The 22,073-nt window shown below is 43.9% G+C and overlaps 1 protein-coding gene across 2 annotated transcripts in view; it reads right to left on the bottom strand.

Annotated features, from left to right (window-relative positions):
• SEPTIN10 (septin 10) overlaps nt 1-22,073 on the bottom strand; it is a 50,469-nt gene that overhangs the window by 27,925 nt on the left and 471 nt on the right. Inside the window, exons 1-2 of one of the 2 annotated variants that reach the window (XM_059943625.1) lie at nt 10,992-11,010; nt 2,185-2,253 (exon numbers count right to left, since the gene is read on the bottom strand). The exons of the other annotated variant lie outside the window; for it this stretch is intronic. Of the exons in view, the coding sequence (XP_059799608.1) occupies nt 2,185-2,238 (54 nt within the window). The 5' untranslated portion in view covers nt 2,239-2,253; nt 10,992-11,010. Of the gene's footprint in view, nt 1-2,184; nt 2,254-10,991; nt 11,011-22,073 lie in introns of those variants that run through there. 2 annotated transcript variants of the gene reach the window in all.

Genomic DNA, 22,073 nt, shown 5'->3' with positions numbered 1-22,073 from the left:
ATGTGAAGCACAACTACAATAAGATACCCCTGAAGAGCCACTAAAATGGCAAAAATTTAAAAGGCTGATAACATCAAGTGTTGGAGATGATGAACAAAAATGGGAACTCTGGTAAGTTCGCTGCTGCAAATGCAAAATGGCACAGCCGCTCTGGAAGGCAGGCAGTGGTTTCTTATAAAGTTAAATACACGTAACTGCACAGCCAGAAAACCCCGCTTGCCAGCACCCAAGATAAAGAGCACCCATCCACACAAGGACTGACGCACGGATGGTCGTAGCAGCTTTCCTCCAAACAGTCAGAAGTGGCAAGAAACAAGCAAAGGTCCAACAACTGGCAAATGGATAAACAAGTTGTAGTGAATCCACACGATGGAATCCTGAACGACTGACACATTCCACACGTGGAGAAATCTCAGATGCTAAGTATCTAAACAGTGATTTATTCACTGTGATTTGAGTTTCAAAAAGAAAAAATCTTTTCATATATTCTCATATATATATGAATATGGATGAAGATGTCTCAAAGGGTAGTGACAGACTATTGGGAGTGGACCTGGAGGTGTAGGTGAGAAAGACGAGCTTTTCACTGTAGATGGTGGGAGAGTTCCCACGAGGACCCCAAGACTGCTGGCACCGGGTGTACCCACACCTTCTGGTTATTCAAACACTAATCTAGGTGCTGTGGTGAAGGGGTTTTACAGATGTCATTAAGGTCCCAAATCAGTTAACCTTAGAAAGGGAGATTATCCGGGGTGGACCCTTAAAAGGGACAGAGGATTTCCGAGTGGAAGGGATTTGAAGCATGAAGGGGCCTTGCCTTTCCAGTTCCCCTTGCTGTATGGGTCGCAAGGACCTAAGAATGATCTCCAGAGGCTGGCAGCAACCGGCCAGCAAAGAACGGAACTCTGCCGACAACCTGGAAGAGTCGGGGGTGGGGTGGGGTGCGGTCCCAGGTGGGCACCAGCAGCCGACCTCCTGCACGTGAGGCCTGGGTGGAGACGCCAGGGAGGCATCCTGGCTCTCCCAACCCGCAGGCTGGGAGCTAATCAACAGCTGCTGTTTCAAGCAGCTCAGTCCGTGCCACTTGTTACGGAGCAACAGAAAACTAGTCCACGAACGAGTTGTGCCCTTCGAGTCCCTTTTACCAGGTAAGCCTGTTATCTCTGTGATTTAAAAAGAAGAGAGAATGAAGAAACACACTATGCTTCCCAGCTGGCCGTGAGCGCGTTCAAGAGGATTAGAACAGTACTTGTTAGAGTTTCTATCGGAGAAGCACAAAAGTTGAACTAAACGGCCTATAGACTCCCTCCTGGTTCTAAAGCACGTGATTTTAATGTCATGGAAATAAAAGAAGCTTTTCAAAAATGTGGGAGTGGTCAGCATCATTTAAGGAAGAAGAGGGGCTGGAGAAAATGAGGACTAAGCAGTGAGCACTCAGTGCATCAGTCACTAAACAACTGCAGTAGTTTCAGCAAAGCAACGTGTTAGAAGGCAGATTAAGAGTAATTCAAAGTCTGCGAGGTGATAAAATAAAGATGGAACAGACTACAATCACCAGTGAGAGAGGAGAGATAAAATGATGGCAGCTCGGTGGCCAGCTCGGTGGTATCAGAACTGGGGGGACCTCAGCACGTGTGGGGAGGCAGAGGCTGCTGGAGCACGGAGCTAAAGGAAAGGGATCTCGTGACCCGTGCTCACGGTTACAGTTTTCTCTTTCAAAACACGGACAACTTGCCTCGTTCACCAAATTAAATTTACTCCCTCTTTTTAAATATAACTTTTAATACAAATTACCCAAACGCATCCTGTGCAGGCACTCAGAAGGCCCTCAGAAGCACTAAGGTCTGACCTCGCACTCAGGAAGGCTCTGACAGGGCCATCCTGTGGCGTCCCACCCCGCCATCACCAAGGTCTGCGAGGACGCCCGCTACAGCAGTGCCGGCTTCCCCCCGCCTGCCGTGGCAGAGCTGGAGCCTGCATCTGCTTAACGTCAGGCAGGGTAGAGACGCTGTGGACAGTCGACAGTGACGCAGTTCGTCACTGATTTTCAACTTGGATCAACATAACAGTTAATTCATATCCAAGGTAAGTACCAACAAAAGTCTGTCAGGTCTCTCCGTAGTTATTCTGAAACCACAGAGGCATCCAGAGTACCAGGTGGGTCTACTTAAAAGATATACTCACTTTCTCTGCATTGTCAAATACTTGTGGGGACATATGAGCTGTTTTTGTTGCCATGTGAGACTGAAAGAGCTGAAAAAGAAAACACAGATATTACTCCAAAAAAACCTATATCTAAGTAATGTACTTACATTAAAAAGGAATTCCAATATTGTCATTATCGCCAAGCTTTGACTTGTAATCTACACAGGTGACTCATGTTTAAAACTGTGGTTTTCTTGCTGGAAGGATATCTGCACAGGTAAGTAATAGGTGATAGTCAACACACGATACACATTATTGCACTTACACCCACACACACAAACATGTAAAAATTATCATGTATAGAACCTCTACCACATGCCCGTCACCATGCCAGCTCACGGAGTACGTGCTCTTATTTGATCCTCAGGACAGATCTGAGCTACACACATTACCACTCCACAGCCTGCACGAGAAAATTAGGATTCTGAAAGGTTAAGTAACTCACCCTAAACCATACAAGCCAGTAAGCTGTAGGCACAGGTCTACTCTGACTGCAAAGCTGGTGTTCGTTCTACTGTACCAAGTGTAGACCAAGTACTCAGTCACCTGTATGCAGGGAGTGGGGAAGACAGTACCAGAGAAGCTGTGGGAATTTAATTTCCGAGCAACCGCCTAAAGGGCACTGCCGCCCTACTCTGGAGGGCAGTGCGAGACACGGAGGAAACGTGGCCTTTTTAAAAAGTAACAGGAACGTGGATGTAGTAAGCAAAAACGCGAACAGTGCCAATGAGAACACAGAGCAGAATAAGTACGTTCCCCTCCTCCCCTGACTCCCTGCAGCCTCGGCAGCGCTCCCCCAGAGGCCACCTCCTGCGGGTAGAGGATGTGCGCGCTGGGAACGTGCAGTCTCTTTGGCTCACAGACATGGCACATAACCCATGCTCTGCAGCGGGTGTTTCCTTTCCACTTAATCTATGGTGGGGGGACTTCCCTGGTGGCGCAGTGGTTAAGAATCCGCCAGCCAATGCAGGGGACACGGGTTCAAGCCCTGGTCCGGGAAGATCCCACATGTCGCAGAGCAGCCAAGCCCACGAGCCACAACTCCTGAAGCCTGCGCGTCTAGAGCCCGTGCTCCGCAACGAGAAGCCACTGCGATGAGAAGCCCGCGCACCACGACAAAGAGTAGCCCCCGCTTGCTGCAACTAGAGAAAGCCCACACGCAGCAACGAAGACCCAACGCAGCCAAAAATAATAAATAAAATAATAATTAAAAAAAAAAAGGAATCCACCTGCCAATGCAGGGGACATGGGTTCGAGCCCTGGTCCGGGAAGATCCCACATGCCGCGGAGCACCTAAGCCCGTGCGCCACAACTACTGAGCCTGCGCTCTAGAGCCTGCGAGCCACAACTACTGAGCCCATGGGCCTAGAGCCCGTGCTCCGCAACAAGAGAAGCCACCACAATGAGAAGCCCACGCACCGCAACTAGAGAAAGTCTGCGCGCAGCAATGAAGACCCAACGCAGCCAAAAATAAATAAATAAATCTGTGACTCTGTTTAAAAAATAAATAAATAAAAAATGAACACTCCCTCTTAAAAAAAAAAAAACCTCTCTGGTGCAGGCTGTTTCGGCAGAACGTGAGCTGCCTCACTCCCTCTACAGGACAGCGCTCTGTTCTGTAAACTACACAACATGAGGAGGCACTGTCTTTAACTACAGTGAACTACGCTGCAGTGAACAGCTTTGCCCACACACAGGGGACGGGGGACGGACCCTGCGGCAAGGGAGGGGCGTGTCTGGCGCCTCGAACCGCCCCTCCCCCCACCCTGGGCTGTGAACGCAACGCCACACAGACACACGGGGCACATCGGGACTGCGTTCTACGCAACGCTAACGACCCCCTTCCTCTGGTACTTTCTGGGTAATGTAAGCTTTTGAAGACTGGCCCTGGGACTTAACAGGATACGTAGCGAGTCCAAACCCTGAGCAGCTAACTGACCGCACTGTGGCGACAGGTGGCTCTGGCCAGTGGGAAGAGGCCCCGTATAAGAGCACAGCCGAGGCTCGGGATGAACACACAGGCACTGGCTGTGTTTTTACCATTTAAAAAGCGAAAAGCACGTAATGATACGAAGCCCACCAGAACTGGCCTAGTGTGGTTTTAACTGTACACACACCTCCCTGACTCCCCCCAGCCCCTGTTCTGAGCCAGCACAGAAGAGTGAGAGCACTGGGAAAAGAGAGCAGTGGTCACGGCCGCGCGCACAAAGAGGAAAGACAACGACACTGCGCTGGGCCAAGAGACGGCCAAGCATCAGGCGAGGCGGCATAAGGTGGGAAGACCCCTGAGCCCCGGAAGGGAGGCCGGATTTCTTATCTGGATAAAGTGAACCGTGACGGAAAGTTTGCTGGAAACACAACGCTCATCGTCTCTGGCTGCGAAGTTACGAAGAGGCGAGAAGCCGAGCAGGGGCAGACGAGTTGCGGGCTGAGGCCTGGAGTGTCCGCCTGGGCTGGGACCTGCTGTCGGGACCCAGGCGCCCCCGAAGCTCCGGCTCAGGGCCCCGCGCAGGCCCGGAGGGAAAGCGAGCAGAGCCTCGGCGCAGCCATCCGCTGCCGTCGGGATGGGAGCGGGTGCCGCCACGTCTAACTGAACTTCATAAACTACGGAACTCTAATGAAAATTAATCTTTAAAAAACTACAGTAAGAAAGTAGTTTTGGGGTTTTAATATAATGGAGAGCATATCGAAATTTTTGTGAAATGCTGCTTAGGAAGCAGTTTCATTGATGTGTAAAATTTGCTTAGAAAAAATGAGATAGGGTTTGTACTCCTTTATGATTAAACTTTAAACTTTGACTAATAAAACCAAGGTTACACTTCTGTCATTTATGTAAGTTCATATCAAATATCCACTTTTGTTTATTCATTTCCTGTGTTTCTGAACACCTGCCAAAAAGCTTACTTTAAATCTCTGTGGATACGTATTTTGATCGGGAAGTAAAAATGAGTCACATAAAAGTATTATAAATAGTTGTTTTTAGTATTTTCCACTGGTACTACCTGACTAGTCAAATTTCCAAAACACATTTCAGAATGAAAACAGTTTTTAATAAATTAACATTACTGAAGGTAAAATAACAAAGGGACAAGAGTTGACCCCGTCCCTCTACTGGCAAACACTAAATTTAAAACAAACTGGAAGTGGAATTCCAGTCTGCTCCACCACTGACTAGCTTCTTAGCAAATCCTATGCTGGGAACTGGGTCTTAGGAGGAAAAGACACGGCCCTTGATCCTAAGAACTTATCTCAGAGAAAACACAAGCTCATAATAAGGCAATCAAATCTCATTCCAAGGCACCAGGGAAACTAACAAAATCACCATCTACATATGACGACAGTCAGTAGCTTTTATTCTAAATACAAGCATACATCATACATACACAAACACACATGTATTTAAATCTCTACACCTACATCCTAGAAAGAAAAACTTTATACAGTACTTTTAAATCCTGCCAAAGTCTAACACATTTTTTAAAAGTTGTAGTATATAACGAATCACAGAAAAAAATGCCAGAACATTTTGGGGAAGATCAGGTTCTCCACCTTCTTCAAAATATCAGTTTGGGGAGTATGGGCAACGCAACAGAGGCTGCACACAATCTGTCCTGGGGTCCCTTGGGAGACAGGTGGTAGGTGACCTTCTTCCTCCCGGTCAGTTATGGGGAAAATTCGGTGATTCACAACGGGACCCTAGATTTCCTGACAACTCTTCTGACTCGCCTGGAAACAGTCCTGTAATGCTTCATCACCTCTCTAGGTACGACAGTGAGCTTTGGAGGAACAGAATTATGACTTGGGTTACAATAGCTTCATTTTAACTTCACTTTCTCACAGTTTTTATCTTTGTAAAGCTAATCCAAGAAATAGAACCACAGTTTTCAAATTGTCCTCTGGTACTGCTTGGAGTTCTTTAGGCCAGAAAAAAAAAAAGTAAGAGAGAATGAAGAGCAGAGAGGTCAAAATAGTTATCTGGGCCTATTTTACGGGATTCAAGAGATCCGCGTTCTTTGGCTTAAAACAATACTTTGAAAGCGTCCACAGATGCATTATTTAAATCATTTTATTAAATCTTCAGCTTAAGTAAACTTTAAAAATAAAGTTAATATACTCATCTAAAATTTTCCTAAAAACAAGTAGTAAAATTACCTTATTCAAATTATACAGAAGTTGATTCTGGAAGTGGATACTAATTACAACCAGGGGAAAAAAGAAACAATCCAATTGAATCAATAAGACTGGGCACTGTCACGAGAAGCAACATGCGGGCCTCCTGTCCCTCCAAGACAGTCTTGGTCGAGGGCAGCTTAGGGTAGGCCAAGTTCCATCAAAATATCACTTCAATTTTACCACCATCTCCAATAAACATAAAAGTTAAAGGGTAACTACAAAGTCTCATATGCAGCCTCAAAAGATCATCAAGATGGGAAAATTCTTGATAGTAATTCATATGAAAAAGAGTTAGGGATTTTAAGCTCAAAAAAAACCCTTACAGTAGCTGCTTCAGATACAAATGCAATCTTATTTTGAAATTACTTTCCCCCACTTAATTAGAAAAGGAGTATTTTATGTTTATTACAGGAAAAAACACCCTTTCTAATTGTGTCACTTTAATAACACTACCATGAACACTCCTCCGTGGCAGCCAAACGGTGTGCCCCGCAGATGTCCCTCCAACAAGAACTGCCCTCTGGCTACACAGGATGCAATGAGCTGACGGCCTCCAGCAGCTGGGCCTGCAGGACTGGACCCCCACCACGCCTTCCCAGGAAGCCTAGCCGAGGCCTGAGCGCGGTGCGGTGTCAGGACCTGGGCTCTTCTGCCCCGCGCACGCTGCCCTGGCAGGCACTGGGCTGGCCCAGACTCTGCCGGATCCGCACGGCCTCTGAGGGTCTCTCTGGGGATTCTGCTTCCTCCCCTTTCTCCTCCAGGGCGTTACCCTCCCCCACCCCATGCCCCCCACCCAAGTCAATCTCTAACACTCCTGGCTCTTCCTTGAGGACCCCACACACACCTGTACAACCATTGATCACTGTGTACATCTATCTGATAAGTTTTCTCACAAGAAATCCCTAGAATGTAATTACTGGTCAGAGGTATGAACATATTGCCAAACTACTTACATTTCCAAAATCAGTATAAAAATAAAGTATCATTTCATTATATAGTCATCATCAATACAGGTGTTAACAATTTTTAAGTGTCAATCTGTTAGGCAAAAACTGAAATCTTAATTTGATTTCTGGTATTCTGAACATTTTTTTTCAGGTTACTGGCCTAAAAAGTACATAGTATATTTTCATTCATCACCAGTTCACGTTTTCCCATTTGCCGATTAGGGTATTCCTTTTTTGTTTCTTATTAACGAGAGCTGTTGGATGTAACTCCATGCTTGTCATGTGTATTACAAATGTCTTTTCTGGATTTGTCACTGATCTTCTCGGTTTCCATAGAGCTCAATCTATCAATCTTTTCTATTATGGGTTCTTCCTTAAATGTAAAGCTTAGAAAATCTTTCCACACTCCAAGTTTTTTAAAAACATGAATCTAAATTTTTTCCGAGTTCTCTTATGGCTTCATGTCTTATACAGAAGTTTTTAAGCCTTCTAAAAATTACTTTCTAGTTCTGTGTGAGGTACTTTTCCCTAATGTTGTTGGCCTGTTGCAGCATCAGGGGACAGCAAAGCATATTCAAACATCTATAGTCTGTTTCATGGAGATGAATCTCCCAAGGGAAAAAGCAGGACCCATGAATGAACTAGAGAGGCTGACCTGACACAGCAAAGAGAAACTTCTGAAGGTCTCAAGCTGTCTAACAAGATGGGCTGGGCTGCCCGGGAAGGATTCAGCTGCTGACCCGGGCAAACTGTGGCGCCAGTTCCTGCTCTGATCTTCTAAGATCGCTTTCAACTCAGAATGTATGACCTGTGAGCAAGCAATGAGGAAAAGTATGTGATGTGATGGAGAATGAAGGATGAGTCATGGGAAACTGCAAGTACAGACAAGGTGGATTAAGGAAAGACACAACACAGCCACACCTAGTTGATACAGAAAGGCTTATTTAAATGAAAAGTAGATGGTTTGCATTCCAGGGAGAGGAAGTATGTCCCAGGCAGGCTAGGTGACAAGCCAATCAAAGTTGAGAAGTCAATTACTTAGGACAGGGGAAGGCAGAAGAACTCATTTAAAGGACTTAAAATTGACAAGGAACATTTGGGGAAGAAAAGAATACTGAAGAATAAGTGGGAAGTCTATCAATATACATTGCTTTTCGTTTATTCCACAAATATACACAGTATTTACTAAAAGACCTACATTTTCAGGACCCCAGGCATTTGAGGCTCAAAGGTGAATAAGTCATATCTTTGCGGTTTGAATTTGAGCACAGGTAGGAGACATGCATACAACTATGGACAGGGCACAGGAGTGGCTCGTGGTGAAATGACCCCCGCACGGTTAGAGATGGCACTGCCAAGAAAAGGCTTGAGCTGGGCCTTGAGGGAGAAATAGGAATTTTCCTAGCAAAGGAGAAAAGGATGTAAAGGAGTAAGTGTGTGCAAAAGCATGAATGCACCCCTGGCGTGGCTGGAAGCTGCAGTAAGTGCAGTGTAACCTACGGCGGCTTCAGTTGAAGTGCGAGGAGGACAGCAGAAGGCAGCAGGGCGGGACGTTCCCTCAGCCTCCCAGTGAGGCCAGGAGCACCTCCTCGCCTTTCAGACAAAGGTAAACTGATAGGCCGCAGTGCTTAGCAGGAAAGAAGATTTGCGTTTAAGGTTCCTACGGGCCCCCGGATCCCTCAAGGAGCTTCCACCTAATCACCGGACTCTTTAGTCAAGTGTATAATAAATCTAGGGTAATTTTTACAGGGTTATTAAAAACAAATACAGTGGTAGTTCCCATTTCTTTTAAAAAGTGTCCCCTGATTCCATAAGACTTGTACTCTTCCACATTGATACGAGCACTAAAAATCCAGCCCAACTCACTAAGCCAGTCAGGTTTACTTTTCAGACAGAGCATAGTTAATACTATAATAGTTAATAGTATACTACTAGTAACAGTTTAGAAGTTATTACCCCATTTTTGTAAGTCAGAAAAAGATAAATCTTCAAAAGGAAGGATAAAGTTGCATATTCTAAGAGTCTATACTGAAATATTGGCAACGGAATATTTTTACGAAGATTAGAAGCAATAATTATGAAAATTAAGAGAAATTATATGTGATATTAACTGGCAAAAAAAGAATATAAGATTTTGTTGACACCATGGTTACAAGTAAAAATTATTTATACATATGAGCAAGCATGTATAGAGTCTGATTCTAAAGGGAGGAGAATAAATATTTCCTTTTCTTCTTGATATCCATTAATATTATCCCTTATGTGAATTTAACAAAGACTAATGTAGAAAAAAGAATATGTCTTCCTCAAATATCTATAAAAATGCATTTATTTAGCAGATATGAATTGAGTGCCTCCTATATTCCAGGAACTGTCCGAGGCCTTGGGGCTGAATAACTTAATAAAAAAGAAGAAAAAAAATTAAGTCATTATGGAGCTTCCATTCCAGTTAGGGGAAGAAAGGCAAAAATCGAAGTGAAACACATGCTATGACGTGATAACAGAGAATAATAAATGCAGTAGAGAACAATAAGGCAGCAGAGGGGGATGGGGATAGGAAACGAGGAGGAGGCGTGGGGTCCCGGTCAGGGGCACCGTTCTGAACAGGGTGGTTGCAGGGAAGACGGCAGTTCAGCGAAGAGCGGAAGGGGCACCGGGAGCAGAGCAGGTGAAGGGGCGCCTGGAGGAAGAGCATCCCTGGCACAGGGAACGGACACCTGCAAAGATGTGGCAGCTGTGTGCGCTCTTGGGTCCCCGGAACAGCCAGCAGGCGAAGCAGCAGAGGGAGGGAGAGGCAGAGTGGTGCCGGACTTCACAGGGTTCCCATGGCGTACTGAAGAACTTGGCTTTGAAGGGCTTTTAGCATAAAGGGACGTGAGTTATCTTTGTAGTAAAAGATTCATTACAGCTACTGTGTTGAGAGGACACTGAAGCATGGCAAGGCAGAAGCAAGGAGACAGGTGCAAGGCTACTGCATTAACCCATGGCAGTCTGTTAGTGGTGGAAGAGGTGAGATGTGGGCACATTCTGGATCCACCTCGACAGCAGAGCCAATGGAACTTGCTGAAGGCTCAGTGTAGAATGTGGAGCGATGCGGAGAACGGTTCCAAAGTTCTGGGCTTGAACGACTGGGAGGAGGCAGCGTCCCTTCCTGGAACTGGGAAGACTGCAGAAGGAGGGGTTAGGGAAGGCGGCTCTCCTTGGAACTGGAGATGCCTGCTGGACACTCAAGTGAAGGTCCTGAGTAGGCAGCAGGGTGGTCGAGTGGACAGAGCAGAGATACCCGGACTGGAGGTGACAATTCTGATGTCACCCATACACGGCAAGTCCTCAGCGCTGTGGGACGAGGTGAGTCACCCTGGGAGTGAAGGTGCTTAGAAAAGAGAGGGCTCCCAGAACTGAGCCCTGGGGGGACTCGGACTCTTCAAGTTTGGGGCACTGGGAGCAATCAGTCCAACTGACTGAGAAGGAACAGTCAAAGAGGGTGAAAGAAATCCGGAGAAGTATGGAGTCCTGGAAGAAAGCGTTGGAAGAGAACGAGTACCACTCCCATTCCTTGACCGACCGTGTGCGGCTGCTTTCAGGACACAGTGTACACAAAGACCACATGGCTCGCAAAGCCAAAAATGTTTACTGTTTGACCCGTTAAAGAAAATGTTTACCAACCCTCGACCTAGAAGGATGAGACGGTGAATGAACGAGGAACATGCGGTACAGTCTGTCGGCAGCATCAAGGCCTCTTGAGCCGAGTGGTCACGACACGAAGGAAGACCACTCAGCACGATGCTCCTCCATCGCATTCAGCTGTGAGGACGCAGGAGCGGAGTCCGGCACCGCTTGACTGCAGGCGGCGTGGGTTTGCCGGGGGAGAACGATGAAGCGAGAGAGGCGGCTGAGACGTGCCACGAAGGGACAAGAGGGCGTGGAGGATGTGAGGGGAAGGGAAAGGCGGCGGGATGAGAGAACCGTGGGACCGGGAGCACCTGGTGGAGTGAACAGGAAGAGGGGAGGCGTGGTCAGACTGAGATCTCAGGGGTGCCCTTACGGATGACGACAAGGTCAAGGTGCTCCCCACTAGAAGGCGAGGCTAAAGGAGGGTGGCGAGCAGGACACTGAAGGAGAGGAGGCGGGAGGCTGAAATCAGCCGCGATCACACGGGTCACTGGCTAGAGATCCATCAGGCCCTGCGGCAGGAGGCGTTTCAGAGGTGGCTCAACAGAGGCGGTGAGCATACAGTATGCCAGCCCCGTGAGAGTCAAAGCCTGGAACTTTCCAGGATGAGAGCGAATGATGGGGAGTGGCGACCCCCTCCCCTCGGGGCTCTGTGCTGCCAGGTGTCCATGAGCCACAGGAAGCTTCCACACACAGCCCCCCGCCACCGGTCCCCTCCGCCCTGCGTCCCCCACAGAGGCTCCTCCTCTCCAGTCAAGGAGCTTCTGTCTGAAGAAGGCAAAGATTTCCTAGCTACAATACCAAAAGCATGATCCACAAGAGAAAAATGATAAACTGAACCTAATAAACTAAAAAACTTCTGCTGTTCAAAACACACTGTTAAGAGAATGAAAAAACAAGACACATACTTGGATAAAAGATTTGTAAATCATTTATCTCATGAAGAACTTATGTCAGAAATATCTATATATTTTTAAAAACCTGTACAACTCAAAAGACAATAACTCAATTTAAAAAAACGGGGAAAAAATTGGAACAGGTGCTTCACCAAAGATATAGGGATGGCAAATAAGCACATAAGAGGCTCAATATCCTTAGTCATTAGACAAATGTAAATTAAAACACAAGGTATCACTACATACCTATCAGAATGACTTTTAAAAAAAACTATCTGGCAAGGATGCAGAACCATCGTTAGTGGGAATGCAAATTTTGGCACAAACATTTTGAGAAACAGTTTGGCAGTTTCTAAGGTTAAAACACACTTACCGGGCTTCCCTGCTGGCGCAGTGGTTAAGAATCCGCCTGCCAATGCAGGGGACAGGGGTTCGATCCCTGGTCCAGGAAGATCCCACATGCCACGGAGCAACTAAGCTTGTGCGCCACAACTACTGAGCCTGCACACCTAGAGCCTGCGCTCTGCAACAAGAGAAGCCACCACAATGAGAAGCCCGTGCACCGCAATGAAGAGTAGCCCCTGCTCGCCGCAACTAGAGAAAGCCCACGCACAGCAACGAAGACCCAACGCAGCCAAAAAAAAAAACAAAAACACACACTTATACTCAGCAATCCTACTCCTAGATATCAACCCCAGTACAATGAAAACTATTATTCAAATAAAAACCTGTATGTGAATGTATGTATGTAGTAACTTTATTAAAAACTGGAAACAGCGCAAATGTTCTTCAACTGGAAAATGGATGAACAAACTAAACTGTGGACCATCCACACAATAGAATAGCACTTGGCAATAGAGGGATATGAGCAACGTGATGGATGAATCAATCCATAGGCACTGCTCTTAGCTAAAGAAGCCAGCTCAAATGCTATGAGAATCCCATATGCATGACGCTCTGGCAAAGGCAAAGCAATAGGGGCAGAAAAGTGATCAGTGATAGACACTAGGAGGAGGACTGCAAAGAATTCTTGCACCAAGGAATGTGCGGTGGAGGATGCTGGAACAGTTCTCTATTTTTCATTGTGGCTCTGGTTACATGACTGTATGTATTCATCAGAACTCATGAAACTTTGTACTAAAAAAGTAAATTTCACTGTGCATGAATTATAGCTTAATAAAAAAGTTAATTCTTAAGGATATAACAAAATTTTTTAAGTAAAAGTAAGTAATCAATACATGGGAAAGCAGTAGCTAACAAAAACAATATCTGAAGACAAACCAAATGATTTAGATGATACATGTATGATTATTTGTGAGAAGCAATAAAAAAGAAAATATGCAATGAGAATAAAATAGTCTCTCCAATTGTTCAAATTACAATTAAGTATTAGGTTCTTTTGGCTCTCAGAGTCATGTGGAAACTGGAAATTATAATTCTTTTCCACACAACAGAATCTCTGTTACTATATGACAAGCAGCCTATCTTTTCCCAAAACAGAGAGCCCCTAGAAATTGTCTCAATGACCGAGGTCACAAGAGAGAAGGGTTAACATGACATCAGTGTAAATGTATGGCTTAAGAAGGCTGCTGGGACTTCCCTCGTGGCGCAGTGGTTAAGAATCCGCCTGCCGGGCTTCCCTGGTGGCGCAGTGGTTGAGAGTCTGCCTGCCGGTGCAGGGGACACGGGTTCGAGCCCTGGTCTGGGAAGATCCCACATGCCGGGGAGCAACTGGGCCCGTGAGCCACAACTACTGAGCCTGCGCGTCTGGAGCCTGTGCTCCGCAACAAGAGAGGCCCGCACACCGCGATGAAGAGTGACCCCCGCTTGCCGCAACTAGAGAAAGCCCTCGCGCAGAAATGAAGACCCAACACAGCTAAAGTAAATAAATTAATTAATTAAAAAAAAAAAAAGAATCCGCCTGCCAGTGCAGGGGACACGAGTTCGAGCCCTGGTCCGGGAAGATCCCACATGCCGCGAAGCAGCTAAGCCCGTGCGCCACAACTACTGAGCCTGCGCTCTAGAGCCTGCGAGCTGCAACTACTGAAGCCCGTGCGCCTAGAGCCTGTGCTCCGCAACAAGAGAAGTCACTGCAATGAGAAGCCCGTGCACCGCAACTAGAGAAACCCCACGCGCAGCAACGAAGACTCAATGCAACCAAAAATAAATAAATAAAAAATAAAAATAAATTTAAAAAAGAGGGCTGCTGGAGCTAACTGCTTATGGTGGCAAGAGATACAAAGGTCGGGAGCACTAAGCAACTGCCAAAGCCATGTGCCAGGGCCCGGGCCAAAGAGGCACCAGCACAGCAGGAGCAAAACAAGAGACAGTCTGTTAACAAATTTTGAGAGAGTTAACCCTCAACCCCCAAAACGGAGATAACAGTACTCGGCTCACGGAGTCGGGAGGAGAAATGTGATAATGCAAGTCAAGCACTTGCCCCAGTGAATGCATGTTAGCATGGGGAGCACTCAGTTACCCCAGTGGTGTCCCATACAAAAATATACCTTGAATACTTTAGTGTTTGCAAAGATCTTTAGAGATTACCAGACCACTAAAAAAGTAAAGATTCATCTAAAGAAGTTGAAAATAATGGTTAAAGTTTCCTTTAGTTTTTAAAAACTAGGCATTAAATTTTAAAGCTATTTTTTTCATGATTGGCGAATACAATTGAAAGGCATCTCGTGATATTTTAAGATTGAGTATATACGCTGAGTCTGAGATGAAGAATCTTCTTCCTGCCTAAAATATTACTTCCCTGCTAATCCATGGCCATCTCTTCCTTTAATACTAAGCTCAATATTGAGTTTTGGCAAAAAGGCCTCACTCTTTATATAAATTTAAAGCTAGTACAAATCACCATCTCACATATAGGTTGTATTTTCCAAAAGTTCATTTTAGTAAGCTTTTTGGATCTAGAATACTGTTTCCATAGAAACAACATTACAGTTAAGGTCCTGAGTAGGTTCACAAATGCCTTATTTAACCCATAATGTACAGACGATTTACAGTCTTAGACTAAGTTTTCAAATCCAGCAGCAGACAAAGTACACCTGTTGCCCTATTCCTAGAAAAACTAACTCTAGATCATGCATTCTCAATGGGGGTATCCCCCCACCACTAAGGTGGTAGAAATTGGTTCTTGGGGGACCAAAAAAAAAAAAAAATCAGTGGTTTGTGGACCTCCAAAGCTCAATCAACCCTATCTGAAAAAATTTATTCTTTAGTACTAAATTCCTCTCATTAGGGAAAACTTAATTAATTGGATCAATTAATTTAATAAGACTAATTAAATGTTATTAATGAACTAAATTTGACTTAAATTTCATTTTTCTCCACAAAGGGCAATAATGAAAAATGGTAATTACTGCTCTAGACAAAGACTGAAACAGGCCACGTTTGCATGCAGCATTTCCCACCTTCCTCCGCAGCCCTCTCCACGCTGCCCTGCGCGCCAGTCTCTTCTCCCAGGCTGGGCCTAAATCAGCTGCCCACCTGTTTTCACTGCTAATCAAACTCCTTTCTCCGTTCCCGAGTTCTCACCAGGGGTTAGGAAAGTGACCTCTGACTAACTTTCCCTAAGCTAGCTATACTTTCACAAGAGGAGACCTGGTGGGGACAACTCAATGCCTTTGCTTCTGAAGCCCTGAGTCACTGCCCCGCAGACTGAGCACACGAGCTACCAATTTGCCGATGAGGACAATTTCCCACTGACACATACAGGACGGCCCCAGCTAACAACTCATCTTAAAACAAAGCTCCTTGATAACAAAGACATCTTTTAATGTTTGAAAATCATTCAAGCAATCCTGGCTTAATTAATAACGCAAAGTAATAGTCCAGTTAAAAAGTATACACTGAACTAAGCGAAAATAACACTGTGCACAACTACATCTGTCCATGAAAACACGAGTACGGACCACTCACAAAACATTTATGGTATCCATCAATATACTCTCTACCTAGCATTTCATTACTTATGGCCTTTTTCTACACATATCAATCACACTGTCTGATGAGAACAAAAGGACTCCTCACTGTCTCCATAAACATGGTCCGAATAGAGGGCAGGATAACCTTGATCCGGCTCTTCAGAGGAGAGTGAAAGGAGACCAGAGAAGACGTCCCACAGTTCTTGCACCTCATCTTTGGTAAGCCCTGTGGTTGTGTGACGCTAGGCTGCCTGAAACTGGCTTGGCGGGGCCGGGGACCCCATCACACCTGGCAAGAACCTGCAGGAACAGCCCGTCCTCCTGGTCCCTCCCCACACACACATCTCAAACAGAAACTGCCTCTTCTCCTTTCCCCCAACCGTAACCCCTTCTTATGCCTCACGATGCATATTTTATTTTTTCAGCATATGTCATAATTTTAATACTTACTTCAGTTGTTTTACTCAGGTCTGACATCCCAGAAAACAACCCTATTCCTCCTGTATAATTTCTACTTCTGGCAATAAGCATTTCTGAAACGCATCCTTTGTGAACTAAATGATTACCACGCAACCTCTACCAAACTGCCATATGCTTACATCTCCATCTGTCAGTTGTCTCAGGCCTAGATGTCAGAGTATTTAGGATTGTTTCAACAGGAAAAGATTCCGGATGGCCTTAAATGGAACACGGCTGAGAGGGTGTATCTTTATCCCTCTCCCCTAACAGAGGTTCCACAGCCTCAGCCCTGCATGTTCATATGGCACAGCTGCCACTTCCGCTTACTTGCGTCTCCAAGCATCTTCCCTTGTAACGCAAAGAAATGGGACTGAAATTCTGACACCTAGGTTCATTTTCCTCCGCTTCATTTCTCCCAAAGGCTGCATTTCAAAAATCTGTCACATGCTCTGTTTGACTCTACCTTCCTTTTGTAGTCTCAATACCCGGTTCATTTTTTTAAATTTGCCCCAACAATTTAGTTATTCCATAATTTAAATTTTTCTAGTGTCAGAAAAAGCAGACTGAAAGAAATCTGAAAATTCTAGAATGTAGTCAATCATGGCTCCTGAGAGAATATGGTCACCATGTTTCTCGAAACAGATGCTCCAAACACATGGTCTAAAAGTATCCTGTCCTTGGAAAGACACCTGGCAGTGCTCCAGAAAACCCAGGGCTCAGAGCGTCCCTAAGCTGGTAAAAGTCTAACCACACACCTTCATTTGCCTCTGACAGGGAAAGCCTGCAGATAGCCAAAAGGGAGCCTGTACATTCCTGTGGCATTATTTAAATTAACCAAAACAAATGAGGAAAAAGAGGCCACCAAAACACAGTTCTGGACAACTTTAAGATTAGCACACAAAAGCTCACCTTTGCAATGACTAGTTCTGGAACGAATCACACAGTGTAAGGAACTTTGAGTTCTATTGTATCTAAACTGCTTCAGCTAGATCCTCAATGAAGAAACCTCCGGACTTTTTGAGAAATACAAAGAAAGGAGTTAATTTCAAATAAGTGTAACTGCCAAATACAAAATTTCAAAGACAGGAAGAACACTCGAACAAAATATGCATATTTACTAAAAGTAATAATAAAAAATTGTAAGCATACTAAATCATGATTGGTTTTAAAGGTATTTAAAATGGTAGTTTTTAATCTTGTGGTTTTGTCATTGAGACCGTGAGCTGCTTATTTCTGTGATCTTCAAATCAGTGGTAGACAAATTGTAAAAGGTGTTAAATAAAATTTTAAAATAAAGCATCATCTAAATCAAACTTCCTCCCAGATATGACCAAAAGAAAGTGTAAAAATTATTCTCATTGAAAAAGCCTTGAGAATCAGGTATTTTGTACCAGGAATACTTAAAACCTTAAGCAGAGAAAATTAATTTAGTATGGTTAAAAATAAAGGGCCAGGGACTTCCCTGGTGGTGCAGTGGTTAAGAATCCACTTGTCAATGCAGGGGCATGGGTTTGAGCCCTGGTCCGGGAAGATCCCACATGCTGCGGAGCAACTAAGCCCATGAGCCAGAACTACTGAGCCTGTGCTCTAGAGCCTGCGAGCCACAACTACTGAGCCCGCGCACCTACAGCCCGTGCTCCGCAAGAGAAGTCACCTCAATGAGAAGCCCATGCACTGCAACAAAGAGTAGCCCCTGCTTGCCGCAACTAGAGAAAGCCTGCGCGCAGCAACAAAGACCCAACACAGCCAAAAATAAATAAATAGATAGATAGATAGATAAAATAAAAAATAAAGGGCTAATAAATATTCTTGAGAAGAGTAAGTCTATTCTGTAGTAAACTATAAAAATTTAAAAGACTCTCTTCCTCCTTTCGCACACACCCAAATAAATAAATAATCAATACAAACAGTTACAGTCTGGAACAGTGTTAGGATCAAAATCAGCCTGGAAAAACCTCAAAGGCTTGGAGGAAGGTGGAGCCTCGTTAGAACATAAATGCAGACTAACAGCTCCTGGCTGCCTATAAGAATTTATAACTGATGTGTGTAACGTTCAACAAGAATAAAATGATTCAAGGTGAACATACTTCTCATATAAAAAATATTCAACACCGGTCCTCAAAGATGTATAATCATGGCTATGGAGGATACAAAGAATATTACAGGTTGCTTTTCCTGAAGACAGATCATTTAACTGAGGAGGGGGGGTGCGAAATGCAAGGTTCACTAAAATTTAATTGATGTGAAAAGTTAAGTAACAATACAAAACATAAGTTAGGAGGTATTGCAAGGAAGCACATGACCAGTGGCAAACAAGCAGTACGACAGACTGCCACAGGTTAAAGTGCTCTGGGAAAGCTTCAGAGAAGATGGGACAGGACCTCGGTCTTTCATTATCTTACGATGATTACAGGACCTGGACCAGTGGGAAGGGATGTCTCTCCAGATCAGAAACACTGAGGCGGTAATTAACTCCAGGACATAAAAGAGAAGAATTAAAAGTCACAACTTCAAGGTAGAAAGTAAAACAAATGAAGGAAGCTTCTAAGATACAAAAATTATCCTCACTGAATGATAACTGAAAAAGAAACATAAGAGTTCAAAAGTATAGCATCTGAAACAGGAAATGACAGAGGCAGATTGAAATTGAAGAGATCTGGACACCATTTAAAAGCTTTGGTAAGGATAGTCTGAAGAAGCGGAAAATTATGAGTGTGTTTCTCAAGAGACAGGAAAAGGTAGTCAACGTCATGACAAGATCCACTATCAGAGTCAGCAATAAATAACTATACAGTCAAGATCTCTTGAATCATAAAACTTATGCAATTACTAATGGGGGACATGTGGAGACAGTGGCAGGCACAATATGGCCAAAAGCAGACCTCATCATCACTAGTGTGATTCCTTGAGCATGCACTAAACCTCCCTGAGTCTTTTTAATACAACCTTTGAAGATCAGTTTCCATTTACAGTTATTACAAAATACTGGCTCTACTCCCTATGTTGTACAACATATCTTTGAGTCTTAATGTCCGCTTCTATGAAAAAAAAAGGTCTGAAAATCTGAAGAATTTCAAGTGAGATTTAACACAGAGCTCTTTAAAAACTAAAGGTAGAATGAAAATGAAAATACAACATACTAAAATCTGTGGAACACAGCTAAAGCCCTGCTGAGAGGGAAATTCATTAACACCATGTGCCTATATTAGAAAGGAGGAAAAGTCTCAAATCAGTGATCTAAGGTCTCCCCTCAAGAACTTAGAAAAAGAAGAGCAAAATAAACCAAAAGCAAGCAAAGGAAATAAAGATAAGATCAGTAATCAGTTTATTGAAAATACAAAGATAATAGAGAAAAACCAATGAAACAAATAGTTCTTTGAAAAGATCAATGAAATTGACAAACTTCTAGCAAGACTGACAAAGAAAGGCAGAAGATGCAAATTACCAATATCAGGAATGAAACAGGCACTGTCACTACAGACTGAAGAAATCAAAAGGATTATAAGATAATATTATGAACAACTCTATACGCAGAAATCTGACAACTTGGAAGGAATGGATCACAAAACCACACACCATCACAACTGACCCAATGTGAAATAACATGAATAGCCAGATAACTATTAAGGAATTTAAATTTGTAAGTTTAAAAGTCCCTCTCCGTAAACTAATATATAGACTTAATGTAATATCTATCAAAATCCCAGCAAAATTCTTTGTAGGTAGACAAGACTATTCTAAAATTTATAATGAAAGGCAAAGAAACTAGAATAGCCAAAAAATTTTTTGAAATATAAGAATAAAGTGAGAAGAATCAGTCGACTCTATTTCAAGACTTATTTATATAGCTACAGAAATCAAGACTGCATGCTAACAGAGACCCCAGAGAGAGATCCACACAAACACGCTCAACTGATTTTTGACAAAAGTGCAAAAGCAATTCAAGAGAGGATAGATAGCCTTTTCAACAAATGCTGGAGCATCCATAAGCCAAAAATGACCCTTGACCTAAGTCTTGTATCTTATACAAAAATTAACTCAAAATGGGTCATAGGTTTAGATGTAAAACAAACTATAAAACTGTTAGGAAAAAAATAAGAGAAAACCTTTGGTATTTTGAGTTAGGCAATAGATTCTTAGACTTGACACAAAGGTACAATCCATATGACGAAAAACTGATAAAATGGATGTTATCAAAACTTTAAAATATGTTTGCTCTGCACAAGTTTCTTTAAGAGGATGAAAAAAACCCCACAAAAAATGAGAAAAAACATTTGCAAACCACATAGCAAGGACTGGTGTCTAGAATATATATTTTAAAAACCTCTAAAATCAGGAGTAAAAAAAAATCCAATTAGAAAATGGGCAAAAGAAATGAAGAGACATTTCACTGAAGAGAATATACAGATGGCAAACAAGCACATGAAAAGATGTTTAACATCACTAGCCATTAGAAAAATGCAAGTTTAAACCCCAATATATCATTACATACCTATCAGAAGGTCTAAATAAAAAAACAGGAGCACCAAGCGCTGGGGAGGATGTGGAGAAACTGATCTCGCATACATTGCTGTTGGGAATGAAAAATGGTGCAGAAACTCTGGGAAACAGTTTGGCAGTTTCTTATGAAACTAAACATGCAACTGTCATGTGAATCAGAGAACTGACGACTTACATCTTCCTCATGTAACATTACTAAAGCAGCTTTATTCATAACAGCCCAACACTGGAAACAACCTAGGTGTCCTTCAAACAAAGTGTGGTATATCCACCCCCTGGAGTACTACTCAGCAATTAAAAGGAACAAACTAATGATACTTGCGACACCTGAATGAACCTCCAGAAGACGCTGCTGAATGAAAAATACCCAATCCCCACAGGTTACACACTGGGCGATCCCATTATATAACAGTCTCGAAATGACAAACTCATAGAAATCACAGACTGCAGTAGTTGCTAGGGGCTAAGGAGGAGGTGGAGTGGAACGGAAGCGGCTGTGGCTACAAAAGGGCAGCGAAGGGCCCTGGGGCGAAGGAGAGCTCTGTCCTCACACAGCAGTGTCAGTGTCCTGGGTGTGCTCTTCACTGTGGTTGGCAGCGTGTTATTATTAAGGAAGACTGGGTAGAGGGTGCTGGGGAATTCTGTTACTTCTCACAGTTGCACAAGAATTTACAATTATCTCAAAAACTTTAATTAAAGGTAAACTTATTGCAAAATAAGCACAGCAACTGACAAGAAATCCACCATCAATTAAACGATTAAACTCTCTCCAGCTCAAGTTTAATTCTGAAGACTGAACTTCACTCTGAACCAAAGAGTTTAAAACACATTTTCCTCACCCACACGTGCACACAAACACAGCAACGGTAACAAGGCAGTCCAGACAGGAAAGCTGAGACCTCCCTAACGACAGGACACAGAGGAAAGAGACCTGGGCTGAATCAGGACAAAAACCCTTCTCCAGGCTCTATCAAACTGGCTGGGTGACTTGGGAACATCACCCAACCCCTCAGGTCCCCACAAGCTAAACTTTTAATCTGGGAGACTGCTTAGACCAGCACTTTTCAAACTTTTTGGTCTCAGGCCCCCGAAGAGCTTTTGTTTACAAGGATTACGACCACTGATATTTATAGTATCAGAAATTAAAACAAAATTTTCAGAAGGCAAGTGGTCCTTCCACAATGTATAGCGTCTGGAAAACTCCACGGCACTCACAAGAGAATGAGAGTGAAAAGGGCAAGGAACAGCTTGGAATGGCCGAGGACACAACTGTGACCATCCCACGGCTT

This window comes from Balaenoptera ricei, chromosome 13 (genome assembly GCF_028023285.1).
Source record: "Balaenoptera ricei isolate mBalRic1 chromosome 13, mBalRic1.hap2, whole genome shotgun sequence".
Lineage (NCBI taxonomy): Eukaryota > Metazoa > Chordata > Mammalia > Artiodactyla > Balaenopteridae > Balaenoptera > Balaenoptera ricei.
This window is presented reverse-complemented; position numbering and strand designations above follow the sequence as displayed.